The sequence below is a fragment of the Geotrypetes seraphini genome, chromosome 9, assembly GCF_902459505.1.
Source record: "Geotrypetes seraphini chromosome 9, aGeoSer1.1, whole genome shotgun sequence".
NCBI lineage: Eukaryota > Metazoa > Chordata > Amphibia > Gymnophiona > Dermophiidae > Geotrypetes > Geotrypetes seraphini.
The window spans coordinates 163,028,725-163,048,502 of record NC_047092.1 but is presented as its reverse complement, the minus strand read 5'-3'; the positions used below and the strand labels follow the sequence as shown (position 1 = coordinate 163,048,502).

General features: G+C 41.1%; 1 protein-coding gene across 1 annotated transcript in view; it reads right to left on the bottom strand.

Annotated features, from left to right (window-relative positions):
• Positions 1–2,541: 2,541 nt before the first annotated feature.
• MFSD1 (major facilitator superfamily domain containing 1) overlaps positions 2,542–19,778 on the bottom strand; it is a 57,586-nt gene continuing 40,349 nt past the window's right edge. The window contains exons 11-16 of the mRNA XM_033958778.1: positions 16,584–16,740; positions 15,002–15,099; positions 13,398–13,510; positions 10,311–10,358; positions 7,081–7,141; positions 2,542–4,026 (exon numbers count right to left, since the gene is read on the bottom strand). Coding sequence (XP_033814669.1) covers positions 4,014–4,026; positions 7,081–7,141; positions 10,311–10,358; positions 13,398–13,510; positions 15,002–15,099; positions 16,584–16,740 — 490 coding nt within the window. The 3' untranslated portion in view covers positions 2,542–4,013. The remainder of the gene's footprint in view (positions 4,027–7,080; positions 7,142–10,310; positions 10,359–13,397; positions 13,511–15,001; positions 15,100–16,583; positions 16,741–19,778) is intronic.

The following is a 19,778-nucleotide window of genomic DNA, read 5'->3' as shown; positions in this document are numbered from 1 at the left end:
CAGAATCTCTTCGGGGCACACCACTGTGCCATGGTACACAGTTTGAGAGATACCGAGGACAGCTGGTCCTTTGGCGAGCTGCGTTGCCAGCTAGATCACTTCCTCTTTTACACCAATCTGTACAGCGGTATCTCGTTTCTGACCTGCATCAGTGTCCACCGCTTCCTGAGGGATGTTCTACGCCACTGGATCGCTGCTCTTCAAGATGAAAAAATTGTCCATTGTTGCCACCACCATTATCTGGATACTGGTGACCACTGAGCTTCTGCCCACATTCCTTTATGCTCGCACAGGTATTATAAATAACAGCATTGTGTGTTACGATATGACCAGCCCTGACAACTTTGACAAGTATTTCGCCTATGGTGTAACACTGACCACGACTGGCTTCCTGATCCCTTTTTGTATCATGGCCGTATGCTGTGGCCTGATGATCAGAACCTTGATCCGTACCAATGAGACCAGTGGGATGGTCACCAGCCTCCGATCCAGAGCAGTCCATACCACCCTGATCTTTAGCCTCTTTACCATCTCCTTCCTGCCCTTTCGTGTCACCCGCACAATCTACCTCTTTGTCCAAGTGTACCAAGTTGGGGGTTGCTCTCTTTTATATAGAGTCAGCATTGCTTACAAGATCTGGAGGCCCCTGGTGAGCTGCAACAGCTGCTTTAATCCAATCTTACACTTTCTGATTGGTGATAAAAATAAGACCCGCCTCCTCAATGAACTCTAGGGCTTGGACCCACTCTTTTTGTAAAGGGCAAGAACTGAACAAAGCCAGAACAGTATAAAGAAACAAACTTTGCCTGAGGTAGTGGCGTAGTAAGGGGGAGGTGGTCCGCCCTGGGCACTGTCTTGGTGAGGGCACCGGCATCTGTCCTCCTCTCTGCCCCCCCTCCTTTCCCGTCCCCCACCCCCTTCCCTTCCCTCATTCCAACTTAACATTTGCGGCACAAGCAGCAACCGCAACCTTCTGCTCGCACCAGCATTGGCTCTTCCTCTGAAGTCACTTCCTGGACCCATGCCTAAGAAGTGACGTCAGAGGAAGTGCTGACACTGGCATGAGAAGCAGGTTGGGGTTGCTGCTCATGCCGCAAACATTAAAGAGGTACGGGGAAAGGGGCGTATGTGTGGCAGGAGGGGGCACCACCGCCCTGGGCACCTCCCACCCTCGCTACACCATTGACTGAGGAAACTTTAATTGTCTACCGCTGTTTATTATTTCAAAGCATACTAAAGATGAGTTGCAATACTTCATCCAAGGACCAATATGAAAGGAGCATTAGCTGTTATCAATGGAAAAATAAAAGTATTTGAACACCTACAGCGTCTGAGCCAATCAGGACCTTAGGCCCCTCCCCATGAATCACATGTGATAAACAGGAATGAGCCCAAGGCCCTGATTGGCTCAGACACCTAAGGTCCCATCCAACTGGGAGTGGCCTTAGACATCTGAGCCAATCAGGGCCTTAGGCCATCCCTGTATATCACATGCTTTTGGGGCTTTCTCTGCCTTTTAGCAGTTCAGGCTTTCCTTACTGGCTCTGTGCATGTGAGAGTCCATCTCACTGCGATCAATCGGAGGCCGAGTCAGGGATTACGATGAACACATGAATCATTTGCATGCAAACTTTTTAGTGCATCAACAGCTCTTTCTAAATTACCGATCTGATTTTTTGGCCAAAGTCTCACAGTCTTACTGATCCTCTTAGTGCATGCAGGCCTGAGAACCCTATGCAAATGCATTACAAAGAGCTCATTAGTATTCTAATGAGCTCTTCTTGTGATGCACGAAAAGGAACGCACTCAGGAGCTGCCGGTAGCTGTTGTGCATGTATTGTGCTGAAAATTGTGTCAAAGTTTGAACTAAGCTGCACCTGCAGCCAAGGGGAGCCACAAGACCCCACTGGTACTGAAGGATTTTGTATAGACAGCTGGAAACAACTTGAATGGTTGTGGTTTTCTGTGTTTGATATACCGCCTTTCCTCTGCAGATATGAAAGTGGTTTACAATACTTTGAATAGTAGGCAGGTACTCCAAGTAGTTACCCTATCTGTCCCTGAGGACTCACAATCTAGCTATGATACCTGGGACAACGGAGGGTTAAGTGACGTGCCCAGAATCACAAGCAGCACCACTGGGATTGAACCCGCAACCTCAGAGTGCTGAGGCAGCACCTCTAACCATTAAGCCACTCCCCTCCACTCTGTAAATTAAAATTACTAAAGCCATACCGAGTCCCTAGCAACCACACCTGGGCTCCTAACCTGGAAAGGTATTTGTTCCTTAACCCAAAAGTATTCATGGGTTGGAGTTTGTCTAAATCCTCTTCATTTTGACACCTAAGTTTTTCCCTTTTTTTCCCTCTTCTGTAAGACAGAATGGCAATAAAATCAATTCCATAACCATATTACATATATGAAATAAAAAATCTTGTTACCAAATTTTTTTAAAAAAACCCTTTTGCTTGGGTAACATTTAAAGCGCAGAAAGAACTAACAGTAACAAATAAGAAATTAGACAGTAAACTGCAACATTTATTTATACAATGGTTTTTTATTTAATTTAGAAAGGGTGAGTGCAATTTTAGGGTTTTTTTTTACATGTTTAATCATAACATTTATTAGAGCAAGAAAAACATTCTCCCCCTTCTTTTACATAGCCGCGCTGCAACAGCCCCGAAGCCCTTTAAATCTTTGGGGCTTTGGGGCCATTACCGCACGGCTTTGTAAAAGAGGGGGTCTATGTCCACAAAACAATAAAAGAAATCACCAAAACAATATATTAAATGATTAGTACCAGACCAGATTAGTGTAAAAAAAACTACAGAATGAACACCAGAGGTAACGAGTGTTCAACGCCCTATAGCAATTTCAAAGTATAAAATGCGTGCTGAAATTTGGCTAAGCCAAGATAACAGGTATTTGAATGCAAATGCCAAAACAGTATTACATTACAATTTACTTATATACCGGAGGACAGTGAAGTTCCATGCAGTTTACAAAAGAGATTGGACAATGAGACGAATTAACTTAAATTACCTAAATATTTGGTAAACAAATAAGTTTCCAGATGCCTCCTAAAATTCAAGTAAGTGGTTGAAGTCAAAATGAAGGCGTTTAAATCTTTGTCCCAGGACGCTGCCTGGGATGACAGAAGGTGATGGCGATACTTTTTTGAATTTGCATCCTCTCACAGATGGAAAGATAAAATTGACATGCGAGCGTCAAGTATGTAGATTAGCAGCAAATGAGAATGAAATTTACTCCACAGGAGACATATACGGTGAAAATGAAGGAATGCTGCATTTTCTTTGACCCATTAAATCATGATATGGTCTTAACATTTGTTTGTCATTCCCTTATGCTGAATTTATCCGGCTGTTTCCATGTGCTCATTTTTGCCTAGGGTCCAGGCTTGTGCAAACAAAAGTCAGCGAATGCAATAGCACACCGAGGAAGAGGAGGAACACAGCGACAGATTCAGACCTTGCTGGCCAGTATCATTCTCCAGCAAGGAAAGGATTCCTAGGCCGCAAGGAGCCAAATGTGGCAATCGGGTTACGGCTGTGACAGAAGTGGTTTTCAGATAAACTGCCAGAGAGGGAAGACAAGCAAGGATCCAAGTATGATAACACCGCTTTGGTCTTAAATTCCATCAGTCTGGAGCGAGTACAGAAGGGCCAAACACATAGAGCTACTCTGTTCAAAGGAAAGCTACAATTAAAATACTTTACAATTCCCATATGCAGCTTTGAAAAATTCAGGCTAAAAAGCATTAAACATTGATTTCGATTTAAGAGCTAAGTGAAGAGACTAGCTACCTCCCACTCCCCTGTAATTATAAATAAAAGCACCTTCATTCAGTAACACACCAACAAACGTCAGAGTTCAGTGTCAAGTTGTCAGCATGTAGCCACTAAACAATGGCATTTTCTAAGGCTGCTAATGTGGCCTCTTCATGATGACATATGCTGATCATACACTGTGTGCTTCTGGGTTTCTTTAGCTATTCAACTTTCTTTTCTGAAAAACATTATGGTAACAGAAGTCATTGAAGCCTTTAACAACAACTAATCAACAACTTGTATTATGTGAATTCTGCAACATTAAAACAGAGAAAAACTAGAGCTTGAATACAAAAATTAAATGGCTAAACACACACTAAAGCATAAGTGGGAAATAATCCAGCAAAATGCCAGTCTGTTTACTTTGTTCACTTAGCCAGAACATTAGTGCAAACAGCTCCGCCCATATTTTTACCTCACCTCTGCAAAAAAAACTTTCAATACCTGGAAATATCTGGCCCGCAGAATTTTTCTCAAGCAGCAGATACATTTTTAGGAGCTGGTTCAGGAGACCTTTGGCCTCGGTGTGCATTATTTGTACACACTGGACATCCACAGATAGGAGCCTTTGAAACTGCTTCCTGCCCCCCGCCCCCATGGAAAGGCAATCCTTTCCACAAGGACCACTAAGAGGGGAATTTATCAAAGGGTGCTACTGCATTAATGCACAGTATCACAGGAAACCATCTCATGTCATTCTTTAGTGTCTATCTCAACCTCAGTCCTTCTACACCAGCATTCTTCAATGCAATGCCTGAGGGTCAGTGGGCCAAGTATAAGGTAATAAAGCCATTGTGACATCAGTACATAAACTTCATTAGTCATTTTAAAGTATAAAAAGTGTTCAAAATAAATATAAAATTATTGAGCATCAGCCATTAAAAATTTAAGCCTTGACCGATGAGGCGGTTACACATGAATCTCCCCGTTATGAGATCATAACCTTTATGGGACAGAGGAGGGGTGTTTCTGAGGTCTATGGCTAAAACAGAAGTAGCAACATCAGTTAAGGATTTAAAGGAGTAGCATAGAAAGAATATTCTAAAGGTTGGAAGCTTGGAATTTGATATTGGATTTATGCTATATGGTGACAATTCCAGGAATAAGACTTTAACCAGTACCTTATAAGGTTGTTGTTCACTATATCAAAAACAGTGGTGGGCTGTTTACCCACGAGGCCCGGGTAGTGAGGCTTGGGAGTAAGCTTGATTGGAGACAGCTGAGACTTCGTGGACAGCTAAGTTTTTATTTTTTCCTTGCTCAAGTTGCAATATTTCTGACTGTGCCTCTGGGCTGCAATCTTTTTTCACACAATGTTTGTATGTGAGATTTTGGCGTGCTGGTGTTTTTTGGGAGGCTGCTATTGTGCTCATTTTTTCACCACTGTTTTTGATACAGTGAAGACACATAAGTGGAGGTTTTTTTAGCCATATGACCCTTGAATGTTCGATTTAGGGCGCATTTTGCGGTAAATTGTGATTATTTGTGTCCCTATCCTTAGTTAGTTTGAAGTAGTGTGACAAATTCTGTCCCCATGCGATTCTCTAGACTGCATACTAAACACTAAAGACACCCATGGGAATATAATCAGACTTATCTCTAAAGCTAATAAATTTGATCATATAACGCCTCTTCTTAAGGAAGCCCATTGGCTCCCAGTGGCCCACAGAATAAATTACAAACTTTGCTTACTCACATTTAAATCCCTTCTATTTAAAACTCCGGCTTTTATTCATAAATTATTAATCCCTTATTCCTCTAATAGAACTTTAAGATCAGATGAACAGCACTTATTAACAATTCCCTCGCTAAAAATAATCAATACACGTCGGCAGTATATCTTCTCAGTCACAGCTCCCCAAACCTGGAATTCTCTCCCCAATTATCTACGTGAAGAACTTAATTTAGAAAAATTTAAAAGTAAACTTAAAACTTTCTTATTTAACGACGCCTTTGTTATTTAATACTATTAGGTCTCATTTAATATATTTTTACAAGTCTTCGAACTAATCTATTCTCCTCTCTATAACATTTTTTCAATTATCCCTACTCTTATCCTATCCATATGTGTTTTCCTTTATTTGTTTCCCACTCTGCTTAAATATATTGTAATTTCTCCCCCTACTTATCCCAATGTTTCCAGTTCATCTCGTAACTGTTATGTCTCGTTTGTCTTTAATTATTTTTAAAACTTCTTTTATATTGTAATTTTAAACATGTGTAAATCGCTTTGAAACCGATAAAGCGATCAATCAAATATATATTAAACTTGAAACTTGAATGGGCATCTTTATCAATTAGCACGCACTAGCACTCTTTGATGAATTCCCCCCTAAGTCTTCAAAGACTGAAAAAAGTTTCACAGAAGGGTTAAGTCAGCATGGAACAGAATCAAATACCACTTCAGCAGGAATGAAATGCTCCTGAGCCTACAAACTTCAGCAACAGTGTTCCCCCAGTCAGTCGCGGTTCGCTGTTCACGGTCCCGGTCATTCATGGATTTTCCGACTGCAAATGATCGGGCAGGAGAGGGCAGCCAGAGCGGCAGGAGAGAGCAGCCGGAGCGTCTGCGAGTGAAGGACATCACTCGCTGTATGTTCCGACCGCCTATTCCTGTACTAAAGTCGGGCCTTGCCAATCAGGAGCTGCGTGTCAAAGCAGCTCCTGATTGGTGAGGCCCGACTTTAGTGCAGGAAGAGGCGGTCGGAGCATACCACGAGTGATTTCCTTCACTCGCTGGAGCTCCGGCTGCCCTCTCCTATCTCCCCCGCTAAAAACTGTATTTGCGGTTTTTCAGCATTCGCAGGGGTTCCTAGAAGGGAACCCCCGCGAATATCTGGGGAGTACTGTACTGTAACACACCTATGAAAACCATTCCTAGGCTTCTAGGCGGCATGTAGTATTCAGTAAAACAGAGAGAAGGACCTCCAGTTCTCCCTCAGAGATATATAAAATAAGGGGCCTAAAAATGGTGGTGCAGTGGGTTCAAATCCCACACTGCTCCTTGTGACCCTGGGCAAGTCACTTAATCCCTCATTGCCCCAGGTACATTAGATAGATTGGGAAAAATGCTTGAGTACCTGAACGTAACCCATGTAGACTATAAGTGATATATAAATACTGTACTAAAAATAATATATATATATTTATATATTATATAGTTACATATATATAAAAATAACTAAGAAAGTTAATACAGGTTCTGACAGTTTAATCCAGATCATATACTTACTCTATTGCTGTCAGTCTTTGTAGTTTTCTCCTCTTTGTGGCAGATAAGTTAAGGTCACCTCCTATAAAAAGTTAATATTGTTCATGCCACTGAAATCATTTATTTAAAAGATCACTGCCTTAACAGCTAGAAGAAAAAGATATCAACTACAGACACCCAAGAAACCCTATCCTGCAGTTCAGTGTAATTAAACAATTCAGAGTTGGACTGATATTTGAAGGATTTATGTTCCTCACTTTCTTTGACAGAGTTACGCTCATAAATTGCCCTCTTTGAAAATTTATTAGGGCTGCATGCATAAATATTTACTCAATTGTCACTAGATTTTTTTAAATTTAGAAGCATAAAAAGTGGGTGGGGAAAGAAGTTAGCTGCTGCCTAGCACTGATTTACATAATAACATAGTAGATGACGGCAGATAAAGACCCAAATGGTCCATCCAGTCTGCCCAACCTGATTCAATTTAAATTTTTTTTTTTCTTCTTCTTAGCTATTTCTGGGCAAGAATCCAAAGCTCTGCCCGGTACTGTGCTTAGGTTCCAACTACTGAAGGCTCAGTCAAAGCTCACTCCAGCCTATCTACACCCTCCCAGCCATGGAAGCCCTCCTCAGCCCATCCTCAACCAAATGGCCATATACAGACACAGGCCGTGCAAGTCTGCCCAGTACTGGCCTTAGTAATCTCCCGCCCACTGCCTGATTTTACTCCTTATTTTACTATTTATTGTTGTAGCTCGAACCCATCGACCCCAGAAGAAGTCGTAGTGGCGAAACGGGTCCCGTCGGGCCAACTTTTCGAGCCTAACTGACAAGCGACTAAAAAACAAGATAAGTGTCGCTCTGTTTTGTTTGCATGAAATTTAAAATTATAAACATGCAATAAGAAAATTTTTAAATGCAAGTTAAAAATTTTAAAAAAAGTGGACTGTAGCCCAATGAAAGAAAAAGTGCCGACCTGTAAAGATCTGCTTTAAGCCATAGCAAGCAGCACAGGTATCTGAGGGCTCTGTTCCACAACCAAGTATATCCAAGTCCGGTGTTTGCCTACTGACTGCATATACAGACACAGGCCGTGCAAGTCTGCCCAGTACTGGCCTTAGTAATCTCCCGCCCACTGCCTGATTTTACTCCTGGCAGAATTCTATGTGCACAAAATTTGGGCAGAATTCTTCATCGCTGTAGGACACGCAGAATTCAGCATATGCTGTGCAGAATTCAGCCCAGGCATGGCCAGCAGCAAAATATTGGTAAGTATTTTTGCCTTACTGCACAACACGAATGTAGTTAATGGGGGCTTCTTCCATCCAGTTTTCTACATCAGTGACGTCAAAAGAGCAATTTTCCTTTTCATTGCATGAACTTGGTGATGTACAGTATGCTAGGATTATGAGCGTGGACCAGCCTGCACACCCATGTAAAGGGTCTTTATTGTTTCTATTTGGCAAAGTTCATAAAATAATTTACAGAATAAACCCCTCCTTTTACGAAGCCACATTAGGCTTTTTTTTTTAACTGCCGGCCGCAGTGGTAAAAGCTCTGATGCTCATAGGAATTCTATGAATGTCAGAGCTTTTATCACCGCAGCCGGCGATAAAAAAGTCTAATGCGGCTTTGTAAAGTTCCAAACGTAGATGAATCATGCCCTAAATATTTATTCCACAATCTTACAAGAGAAAAGAGACCAACAACACAGAATAAATCAGATATATTCATCTCTGGTAATCTGGGAGATCTACTCCTGGTACTTTGTATTCTTTCTTTGCACATGCAAATCTACTCTTAAAATAATAAATAATTGGGTTTAAATTTAAATATGGTTTACACAGGATGCCTAATCAGTTCATGGGACTTCCTCATAATTTCATAAGGCATTCGGTTGAGGCACCCCTTAAAAGAAAAATCTTGGACTCCTTGCGGACATATGAAAGCTAAGGGCTCCTTTTACGAAGCTAGCGCGGGGCTTAGCGCATGATAAAGAAGTCGCGTGCGATAAAGCTGCTAGGAGCCCTAAGTTTTCCTTTATATTTGAATCAGTAGAGGAAACTGCTATCAACAAGAACTGTTGTATTTGAACGATTTGTATTGGACACTGATGATTTCTTTGATTCTAGATTTGCACATGACACTTTATCATGTATTTCCTTAATATGTATTAAAAAAAAGGCACTTTAACACTTAAAAGGTTTCCAGGATGACGGAAGGTGATGTTTGTGAGTAAAACCCTGTAGGGCACTTCTGTGCTCATGCGATGAGGATATACCCAGGTGAACTCCTTATGAAATTACGATGAAATTCCCATGAACTGATTAGGCATCCTGTGTAAACCATATTTAAATTTAAACCCATAGTAACATAGTAGATGACGGCAGATAAAGACCCGAATGGTCCATTCAGTCTGCCCAACCTGATTCAATTTTTATTTTTTTATTTTTTCTTCTTAGCTATTTCTGGGCAAGAATCCAAAGCTTTACCCGGTGCTTGGGTTCCATCTGCCGAAATCTCTGTTAAGACTTACTCCAGCCCATCTACACCCTCCCAGCCATTGAAGCCCTCCCCAGCCCATCCTCCACCAAACGGCCATATACAAACACAGACCATGCAAATCTGCCCAGTACTGGCCTTAGTTCAATATTTAATATTATTTTCTGATTCTAAATCCTCTGTGTTCATCCCACACTTCTTTGAACTCAGTCACAGTTTTACTCTCCACCACCTCTCTCGGGAGTTCATTCCAGGCATCCACCACCCTCTCCATAAAGTAGAATTTCCTAACATTGCTCTTGAATCTACCACCCCTCAACCTCAAATTATGTCCTCTGGTTTTACCATTTTCCTTTCTCTGGAACAGATTTTGTTCTACATTAATACCCTTCAAGTATTTGAACGTCTGAATCATATCTCCCCTGTCTCTCCTTTCCTCTAGGGTATACATATTCAGGGCTTCCAGTCTCTCCTCATACGTCTTCTGGCGCAAGCCTCCTATCATTTTCATCCTTCGCCAGATACGGTCTCCAAAACTGAACACAATACTCCAAGTGGGGCCTTACCAATGACCTGTACAGGGGCATCAACACCTTCTTCCTTCTACTGACTACGCCTCTCTTTATACCCAATTATTTATTATTTTAAGAGTAGATTTGCATGTGCAAAGAAAGAATACAAAAGTACCAGGAGTAGGTCCTTAGGACTGAATGGTTCACTCTGCAACAGCAGAGAACAATTGATCTTACCTGTCATATTATCTACAAAATAGAGCATGACTACAGCTATTAATGAACCTGGAAAACAGAAGGAAATACAAATATTAGGTATAACAATGCACACCTAGAAAACTACTTAAACACAAAAGTAGGTCTCCTTAATTTTCTAAAATGCACTAGTGACTTCAGTGATATACAGTGACTACAGAGATTCTATACACCCTCAACTCCTGGAGAAATTCTGAAGAATTTGGTGAATATGAAGCTTCTACAGTTGTCATTGGTTCTTCAAGTGGAGTTATCATTTTTTTGATGATTAAAGCACTTTTGAGAACTGGTTAGACGTATTCACCATGATTGACAAGGTACAGTGATGTGATTTAAGCTTTTACCCTCTCCCGATTCCCATTATTATTGCATATATGTCACATTTTGTTTAAAGATCAGAAACCATTCAGTGTAACATTAGATAATGGCACCAGATCTTTTATTTAAGGAACAACAATAAGGAACACCCATATCACTCATGAAATTTAGCTCCAACAGGGCTGGCCGCAATCAAAGCCTGGCTTATTTCAATCAGCTGAATATAATTTATCATTTAAAATCTGGTCAACTGGTTAAGTAACTAAGACAGAAATTACTTTTTCACATAGGTGATATGTGTGTTGGATAACTTCGTTCCTTTAAAAAAAATAAGAACATACTAGTTTGAAAACTTGGTGCTGCATTTACTCGGGTTCCCTTTGCCTAATATTACATTTTTATTTAACAATCACAAACCATTTAGGGCTCCTTTTACGAAGCCGCGTTAGTGGTTTAACGCGGGTAATAGCGCGCGCTAATTTGCCGGCTACGCTAGCTGTTACCGCCTCCTCTTGAGCAGGCAGTAGTTTTTCAGCTAGCGCGGGGGTTAGCACGCGCTAAAAATGTGCGTACGATAAAGCCGCTAACGCGGCTTCGTAAAAGCAGCATTTAGTTTGATGTATGAAAGAATGGGGGAAATTAGGAGGCAAAAACTATTTCCTACCACTTTAAATATTGCTTGCCCTACACATCTATATTTTATTTTGTTAACCCTTTCAGGACCAAGGGACATATTTGTCCCATAACTTTAAAATCCTATAAATTTTGATTGGGATAGTCTACAGTTCTAAATTTGATATGTACGGATTCCATATGATACTGCCTTTATGTAAACAAACTGGTTCCGACATTCATTCATTAGCGTCGTTGCCAGATTGACGAGAAGATTCACTTGCCACACTGTCCATAAGCCAGAAGTTTGATTTAAAAAAAAAATATGATATTTCACAAAAAAAAATCAATTTTTTGGCATCTGCAAGCCCTTTTTACCATAAAAATGTCGTCAAAACCACAAAAATTGGCCTACGATCCTTATGGTCCTGAAAGGGTTAAGAGTGTGAACTGCCACTTTGATAAACCGAAACAAGCAACAGCTTCCAAGTACGTTGTTTGCCTTTTTTTCAATTTAGTGCAATTTTTAGGTATTTAAATTATCAATTAAAATTTTGTTTATATTTTTCAATGGTTGACTTTTGTGCCTTTCCTTTCTAATATCGTTTGGACTTGAGATTTTTTTTTTCTTCTGCATTTTATTTATTCCCTTTTTTTTTTTTTTTTTTGTTTCACTTGATGTTTCTTTAGGAGCCATCAACTCTACCATGAACATCCAATGCTCACAGTACAGAACTCCAGGCACTATTTCAGAATAAACTTTAGGGATAAGCTATATTATAGAGAAATAGATAAACCTATCGCTTATCCAAAGAAATATCTTAGCAATAACACTATTTATAGGATCAGAGTCAGACTCTCATATAGCAGTGTCAATGGGAGCATATTTCACCGTATATCTTCATCAGTCCAAAGTGTTATATTTTATATTTCATTTTAAACTCTGTAGTGAGATGTTAATCTTCCTTTCCTTCGTGAAGAACCTGGAAAGGAAGATAACACATAGGAGGGATATACAGTATTGGTGAAACATGGATTCGTGTCGGCAGAATGTACCCCCCCCCAATATGAATACAGATAAGTACTTTAGCTTCTAAACTTTTAAAATACAGATGCTTTAATGCTAACAAATCTCACTACAGAGGGTGTTACACATAAAGGAAAGTTTACAATAAAGTAAAAAGAAATATAACACTTTGGACTGATGAAGCTATACAGTGAAATATGCTCCTATTGACATTGCTAAGAGAGTGTCACAGTACAGAGCAACGAAACTGGTAAGAGGGCTGGAACACTGCCCATATGCCGAGAGGTTGGATAGGCTGGGGCTCTTCTCTCTGGAAAAAAGGAGGCTCAGGGGAGATATGATAGAGACCTTCAAGATCATGAGGGGCATAGAGAGGGTGGATAGGGACAGATTCTTCAGGCTGAAGGGGTCAACAGGCACGAGGGGGCATTCGGAGAAACTGAAGGGAGATAGGTTCAGAACAAATGCAAGGAAGTTTTTCTTCACCCAAAGGGTCGTGGACACTTGGAATGCGCTACCGGAGGAAGTGATCAGGCAGAGTACGGTACAGGGATTCAAACAGGGATTGGACGGATTCCTGAGGGATAGGGGGATCGTGGGATACTGAGAGAGGTGCTGGGATGTAACACAGGTATAGAAAGCAAACCAAGTAATAAGTATAGAAATCCGACCAGGTCGTGCATGTGCAAGACCGGAGGGTTAGGACTTCGATGGGAAGATAAAACTCAATGGGAAACCAAGGTGACAAGGGGGCCCCTTCTGGTGTCTCAGACAGGCCGTGACCTGTTCGGGCCGCCGCGGGAGCGGACTGCTGGGCAGGATGGACCTGAGGTCTGACCCAGCGGAGGCACTGCTTATGTTCTTAACCCCCAGAGATTCAGCATTCACTGTATAGAAAATCAAACCCACAGAGATCCAAATCTAACAATAATAACAAAAGAAATCTCCAAGTTGTAAGACCCTGTGACCTTTGTATAGAAATTGCCATCCTACGCTCACAGCCCCAACGCTCACAGCACAGCAACCAAGATCCTGCAAAAAACACAGTAATCTTGCAGAAATCCCATCAAGATTGCACAAAAGTCATCATTCTGCTGGTGTTCTGTACTTACCACACAGACATGCAACGAAGAAGATTTCCAGAAACAAGTATCCTCTGGTATCCATTATTGCACCAGCAGCTATTGCAATGACTCCTAGTCCAAGATTCTGGATCGACTGCATACTAGAACAATTTGTGACATGCATGAGTAGTTTAAATCGTGCTACAAATTAAAATTCATGAGATGCTTTTACTTTCAAACAGTTTGACAAAAGCACAAATCAACAACGTATATACCATCCAGTATGAAATACAACCAACTAGTAACATCAAGCGTATAACATCCAATCATCAAAAAAAGTTCTATATTATACTCCAACTTCCCCCTTCCAAATTCTTTCTCCCCTCTTTCAGATATTATGAGCTATAACAATACCTATCCACCTTCCAACCCTCAGGTCGTCCAAAATTCACAACCTTTAATATCCCAGAATTACAACACACAGTATTAATATCTAACAGTGAGGTCATATCTTAGTCATCCCAATACATCCATGTCTAAACCCTACCCCCTCTCCCCCCCAAGGAAAGAGGAAACAATGTCAATGCGAATCACTAGCAATTGCTCAAATTATAAAGCCACTGAACCCTAGTACTCAATTTATAAGTCCACTATTAATAATACTAGTACAACTTGTCAAAGCTGGACCCACTCACATTTAGGTTTAGAACACTAAGCGAATCACTAAGCATTAAAAGGCACCCCAAAAAGTGTTTGTGGGGGAGTAACTAACAGAAATATGAAGACTCCACGCCCCTCCCCCCAAATGACCTTCATATAGAAGCAGTCAAAAAAAGGAAAATTAGTCCCCCAACCCTCTGGAGCATAAAGGTTTGAGGTGGGAAGACTTCCTTCCACCTCTTCCATGGGCCAGTCTGGGACTCCAGAATCTGCCCGGTCTGGCCAAGGCTCCTGCCTTTCCTCAGCCTGCTTGAGGACATCTGCCACGTCACTCTACACTCCCCTTACTGCTTCCTTCAGCCTGCCTTTAATCGGACCAAAGCCACTCCCCTTCAGCCTGCAGAAGGGGATGGGTTTTAGTTCTGCAGCACTGTATAAGCTCCAGCTTTCCTTGTCTGGACTGCCTTATTCTTAAAGACACAGGCACCTTAGCTTTAGCTGCCTTAGTTGGTTTACTAGCAAGATAAGAATACTGCCTGTCTGCCTGCTCATAGTCAATCTGGCCACCTTTACTCCTGCTCTTATAGCATGGGCAAGGGAGGTCAGTCTCAAGCTAGAGCTAACCTGGTCAGCTCTTCTGCACAGAATCTTACTGTTAGCTCTAGGGGCAAAACCTGTGTGGGCGCTGGGTTTGTCACACTATAGAGATAGTATTCATGTGCAAGAAAAATAAAAGAGCACTTAGCTTATTACATTTTACTTGCTATGTCTTTCCCTCCCTGTATATTGTTATTTGACACTATAATGGACAGAACTCATCCTTTAAATTAAGAAAAGAAAGCAATCTATAGTAATTTTGTAATAGTTCATGAACTCTACAGCTTGTCCGTCCATCAACAGCCAACATTCAACCATTTCCACCTACTGCACAATGAACCTGGTCTAGTAATTCTTCAGCATTCTGGGTTTACAGTGGGCAAAGAGACACTTACAAGCCATAAGCAGTTCCCAGCTGATGCTCCGGAACAACGAAAGCCACCATTGGCCACAATGCACAGGCAAGAAGTGAATAGGAAATACCCATCAGGCTCTGCAGAAAGCAATTAAAATGGTCAAATCGGCCACAAGCATGCAAAACACTATGAAGTGAGCTCATATTTGTCTTGATTCTAAGCTCTGTGGAGCGGGGACTATCTCTTTCATGTATTTGTATAGCACTGGGTATGTCTAGATGTGCAATAAAAAACATAATTACTTCTGAATCCTCATATTACCAAGAAAATGGATAAAAAAATGAGATCCAGTTAACATTTTCAATATTTCTTTCAATGTCTCTTTTGTTAATCACCCCCTACTGAACTGAGTCAGCTTTAATTACCCTCACTTTTATCTAGCTGCGCTAGAGGTTTTTAGCATGAGCTGGCATGGTAAATGCTCCGATGCTCATAATTTTCCTATGAGCACTGAAGCACTTACCTTGCCGGCGCGTGCTAAAAACTTCTAGTGCAGTTTGATAAAGAGGGGGGGGGGTTGTTAATGATTATGGATGAGATAACTAAATAAAAGGCAGACATGATGCTGTATTTAAAATAACGAATTCTCCAGTCCACAGACAGAAACCAGTCAGACTCTTGGACTGAAATTAGCATTCTGCCTTTCAGAGTGACTTGGTGCTAAAGCACCATTCAGAGTGTATGACTTCAATAATACACCCAGGGATTTTATACATTATCACACACGTCAAGACAGAAAGAAAAGGGTCAGTGGGCTATTTGCAATGATTCACATCCCAAACAAGTATTATGTTCAGTGCAGACCTTTCCACTTATATTGACTCAATTCCCTACTGAGTCATTGCTCCACAAAATTTCGCATTCTATATTTATATTCCAACTTAGGTTTTAGTCTATTTTTATTGTTTCATATTTTTATTCAATTGTTTAAAATTATCATTTTTGGTTTTAAATTTTTATTTATAAGTAGCAATATTCTCAATCTATGTATGAACAATTGTTTTATGAATATGTATGCCAATGCTTTATACGTTTTCATTATAGACAACTGATGCGGGCATATTTGCTGAAACACGGCCCTTGTTGAGTTTTTCAATAAAATTTGTTCTCCCACACCCACTTCACTCAATGTGCTTTTGACTCCTCCACTTCCAGCTCTCCCCAAAATAACCACAATTATAAATTAAAAATAAGGGCTCAATGAATGTAGAATAGTTGTTTCTTTGAACTGCTGATACAGCACGCTCATACTGTTAAGTTTAAGGGTGACCTAATTCATGTATGAGGAACTCTGAAGTCCCAAACTTGGCAAAGCATCCTAAACAGGATCAGGAAAGCAATTATTAAATCAGTTTTTTCTTTCATCTTATTTATTCTGCTCCAACTACCCTTCCTTAACAGTAATTCCTAAGAAAATTATAGTATCAGTTTTGCTATGTCAAACAAACTGCAGGCATATTGATACTGCACAGAAAAAAACCCGGTGAGTAAATTTTGAGCTAGAGACGATGCTGAAGCAAAGAAGACCAAAGAAGAAAACAAGTCCTTTAAAACACATTACCATGGCAAGCCATGGAGTCCAAAATGTGAAGGCCAATATAAGATGAGCAGCAAGTGTGGTTGCAACTGCACTCAGCACCCAGATGACATTCTTGCCAATTTTGTCCACCAGGAATCCAAACACAGGTGATAGAGGAGCAGAAATTATATACACAATGCTGAAAAAGAGACAGAAAAAAGCATTACTAAAATCCATTCAGAGCATTTTTTTATATAGTAATATTTTTAGTTTTATAAATTTTACACTTCTTTTCAAAATCACATTGAGGCTTTTTTTAGTTGGCATATAATGGAAGATATGAGTTCTTACTTTGATAATCTTCTTTGTTAGAAGACTTAGGAGTCTGTATGCTAAGTGAATACCCCTGATCGCGAGTTGCTTGCAAAAGGATGTCAATCAATCTTTCAGCTCTTCCTCATTCATTAGTGGAGTATAGTGTTCTCTTTAGTTTGTACCAAAGCAGTCGAGCTCCACTACGAGAAAAGAAATCAGGAGGGGCACAGGGAACTTCCCCGAGAACACAATACATTTCTGTTCTGCTCTGTAACTCAAGAAAAAGAACAATTAACATGAACATACAAACAGAGGTGTACCAACGAACCAACCTGCTGTGTGCAATTAGTGCTACAAATTTGGGCTCCAAAACTAAGGGTAGCTGGAAACTGGAGAGAACCTTTGCCACTAGGAAAACTGCCTCATCTGAATTTTCACTGCCAGACTGAGCCTCAACCACCGAGGCCAGGATCCAAACACCACGAAGAGGGGGAAGGAAGATGCAGGTGACACCATATGTGCTCTGAAGAAATGCAATTGGTGTCCGTACTCCGTACAGCCTACACTAGCACCCCTGATCAAGTCAAGGGGTGAGTCAAACAGCAGGGATAAACCCCGAGCTCCACAGTCCAAGCAGGCTGGCTGAGTAGGTCCCCGCAGGATCCACCTGCAGATCAAAATCTGCTCCTCTCATGCAAGCTACGCAGTCACCAGAGCTTCACTGGCAGTCCTGTACAAAACCTGCAAAAACTTGCAAAAGAAAACCGAGTCGATCAAAGCTGTTCCTGCAGGCTCGCTTGCAGAAGAAATAACTGACTGGGAGCAGCAGAGAGCAGGGAGGAGAATGAGGTGCTGAAAATGGTGATCAGAATCTCCTGCAATGAGTCCGCGGTAGCGGATATAAGACCCATGATTCAGCATACCATCCCTAGTGCATTGGAAAGACACATTCCACCAGAGGAGTGGCATCATCCTGGGCTGAGGTTAGAGTTGTCTTGCCTGATTAGCACAATCTGCCCTCTGAGAAAGCAAAGGCACAGAAACAGACTCCCCGTCTGCACTATCCAGATCAGATTGGACTTCGTCCTCTTGAAAAGGACCCTGTTCTGATGGACGCGCACCCCCTGTGAGCAGACTTGCTTGCGCTACCTCCATTATGTCTCCATGCAGCTGCAGCAAATCCAAACAGTTTAAACAGGCCTGCCACATGATTCATGATGCTAAGGGTGAATCCCTAACGAAGTAGTACCACGATCCCCAAGGAAGAATCCAGTTTTCTTCCCTTGGGCTCTGTGGTGTCTGCGTCTCTGTGCTTTGCCAAGCTGCTACGCTCGAGGCTCCCACCTCCCCCCCTCACATGTCCCGCGGCAGGTTGCACATTGACAATCCTCAGCCTGCCATCCAGAGCAAATTTGGCACGATATACTTCACGGAGACTCAGCTATCCCCCTTATCCATTTTCAGTGGTCTGGTCCAGCTCCAGAAGAATCCTTAACAGAATTCAACTAAACATGCCATCCACAAAAACCTCTGCTACAGGTAAACCTTCCACTCCATGCTAACCTTTCTGGGAGTAAAAACTTGGAATAACTTTCCAGAAGCAATCAGAACAGAAACCAGCTACACCTTATTCTGGAAAAAGCTGAAAATTCTTCTCTTTGACAACTGATACCATTAGCATCTCCCCTTTTCCCCTCCCTCTTTTCAAGCCTCTCTTTTCTTGTTCTCTCCTGTCCCCTCCCTTCCCACCCTCTCCCTCTTTCCTTTTCCTTGTAAGTCACCTAGAGCCTAGCCTAGGTATGTGCAACTAACAAATGGAAGATTTGATTAAATTAGATATAGGTGTATTAAGTTCTGTGGAGTCTATAAATAATTTTTTAAAGACAAAACAAAGTGTTTTGAGGCAGATGGAGGATTTAATAACAAACTCAGGAAATCCACGATGGCCACTGTGGCAGCAGTTTAGCGCCAAAAAAACTGCTGAAAAAGGCCACACTAAAGTATAAAAACCCTTCTAAAGGCTCTTGTAGAGGAGGGGTGATATTTTTTCCTGCCATTGGCCTTTTTGTACGGACTGTGAATGTGTATGATCTCCTTCTAAATTGGCAATGTATGCAACTGGGCAGCAGTGCCTTGGATTTTTTCAGCTTTAAATTGATGGAGGGAGAGACCCTATTGCCTGTTGTAGGCTACAGCCTGTAAATCCTTCCAAATGAACAGTGTTTGCAGCACTGCATTTCTTCAGCTTCAGACCACTGAGGGAGTGATTTTTTCTCAGCTAAGTTCTTATTTTTTCTACAACTATGTTTAGTACACTGTTTTGTCCTGAGCACTGTGTGTATTTGTCTCTACATTTGGGTTGGAGCATAGATTTTTTTCTCAAGTTTATGCTTGAGTTTTTTACTATGCTCCCCCATATGTAAGAGGAGCCTATGATTAACAGACTTTAAGCCTGTGTGGCTTGGACTGGAATGTCCTACTTATATGTCTGAGGCTTGCTTTGTTTAATCAATTTATGAGTCCAGTTGCTCAATATGGCGCAGTGTAATTAATATTTGCCAAGTTAATGTGTGCTTAATAGTGGTTTATCTGGCAAAGTTACCTTTTTTGATTGGTTGCAAGTATTATTGAATACACTAGAATAGATGACATGTAAATTGGGTATGCAAGAGTCTATCAATGTTATGAGTATCTGTGTGTGTTAGGATATAACTGCCCAAACAAGCATCATTCTTTGATGTGATTGGTCCTTGAAAACTAACAATAAATAATTTTGGTTTTATTTTTTAAGAAGTAGTTATCTTAACTTGAGCAACAAATCAATCAAGGCTTTGTTACTGTTTGGATCTTCTTATCTTTGCGAACTTGGATTTTCAGCTCTGCCAGAAATTAAATCAATAAAAAGATGGTGGATGATGAAAT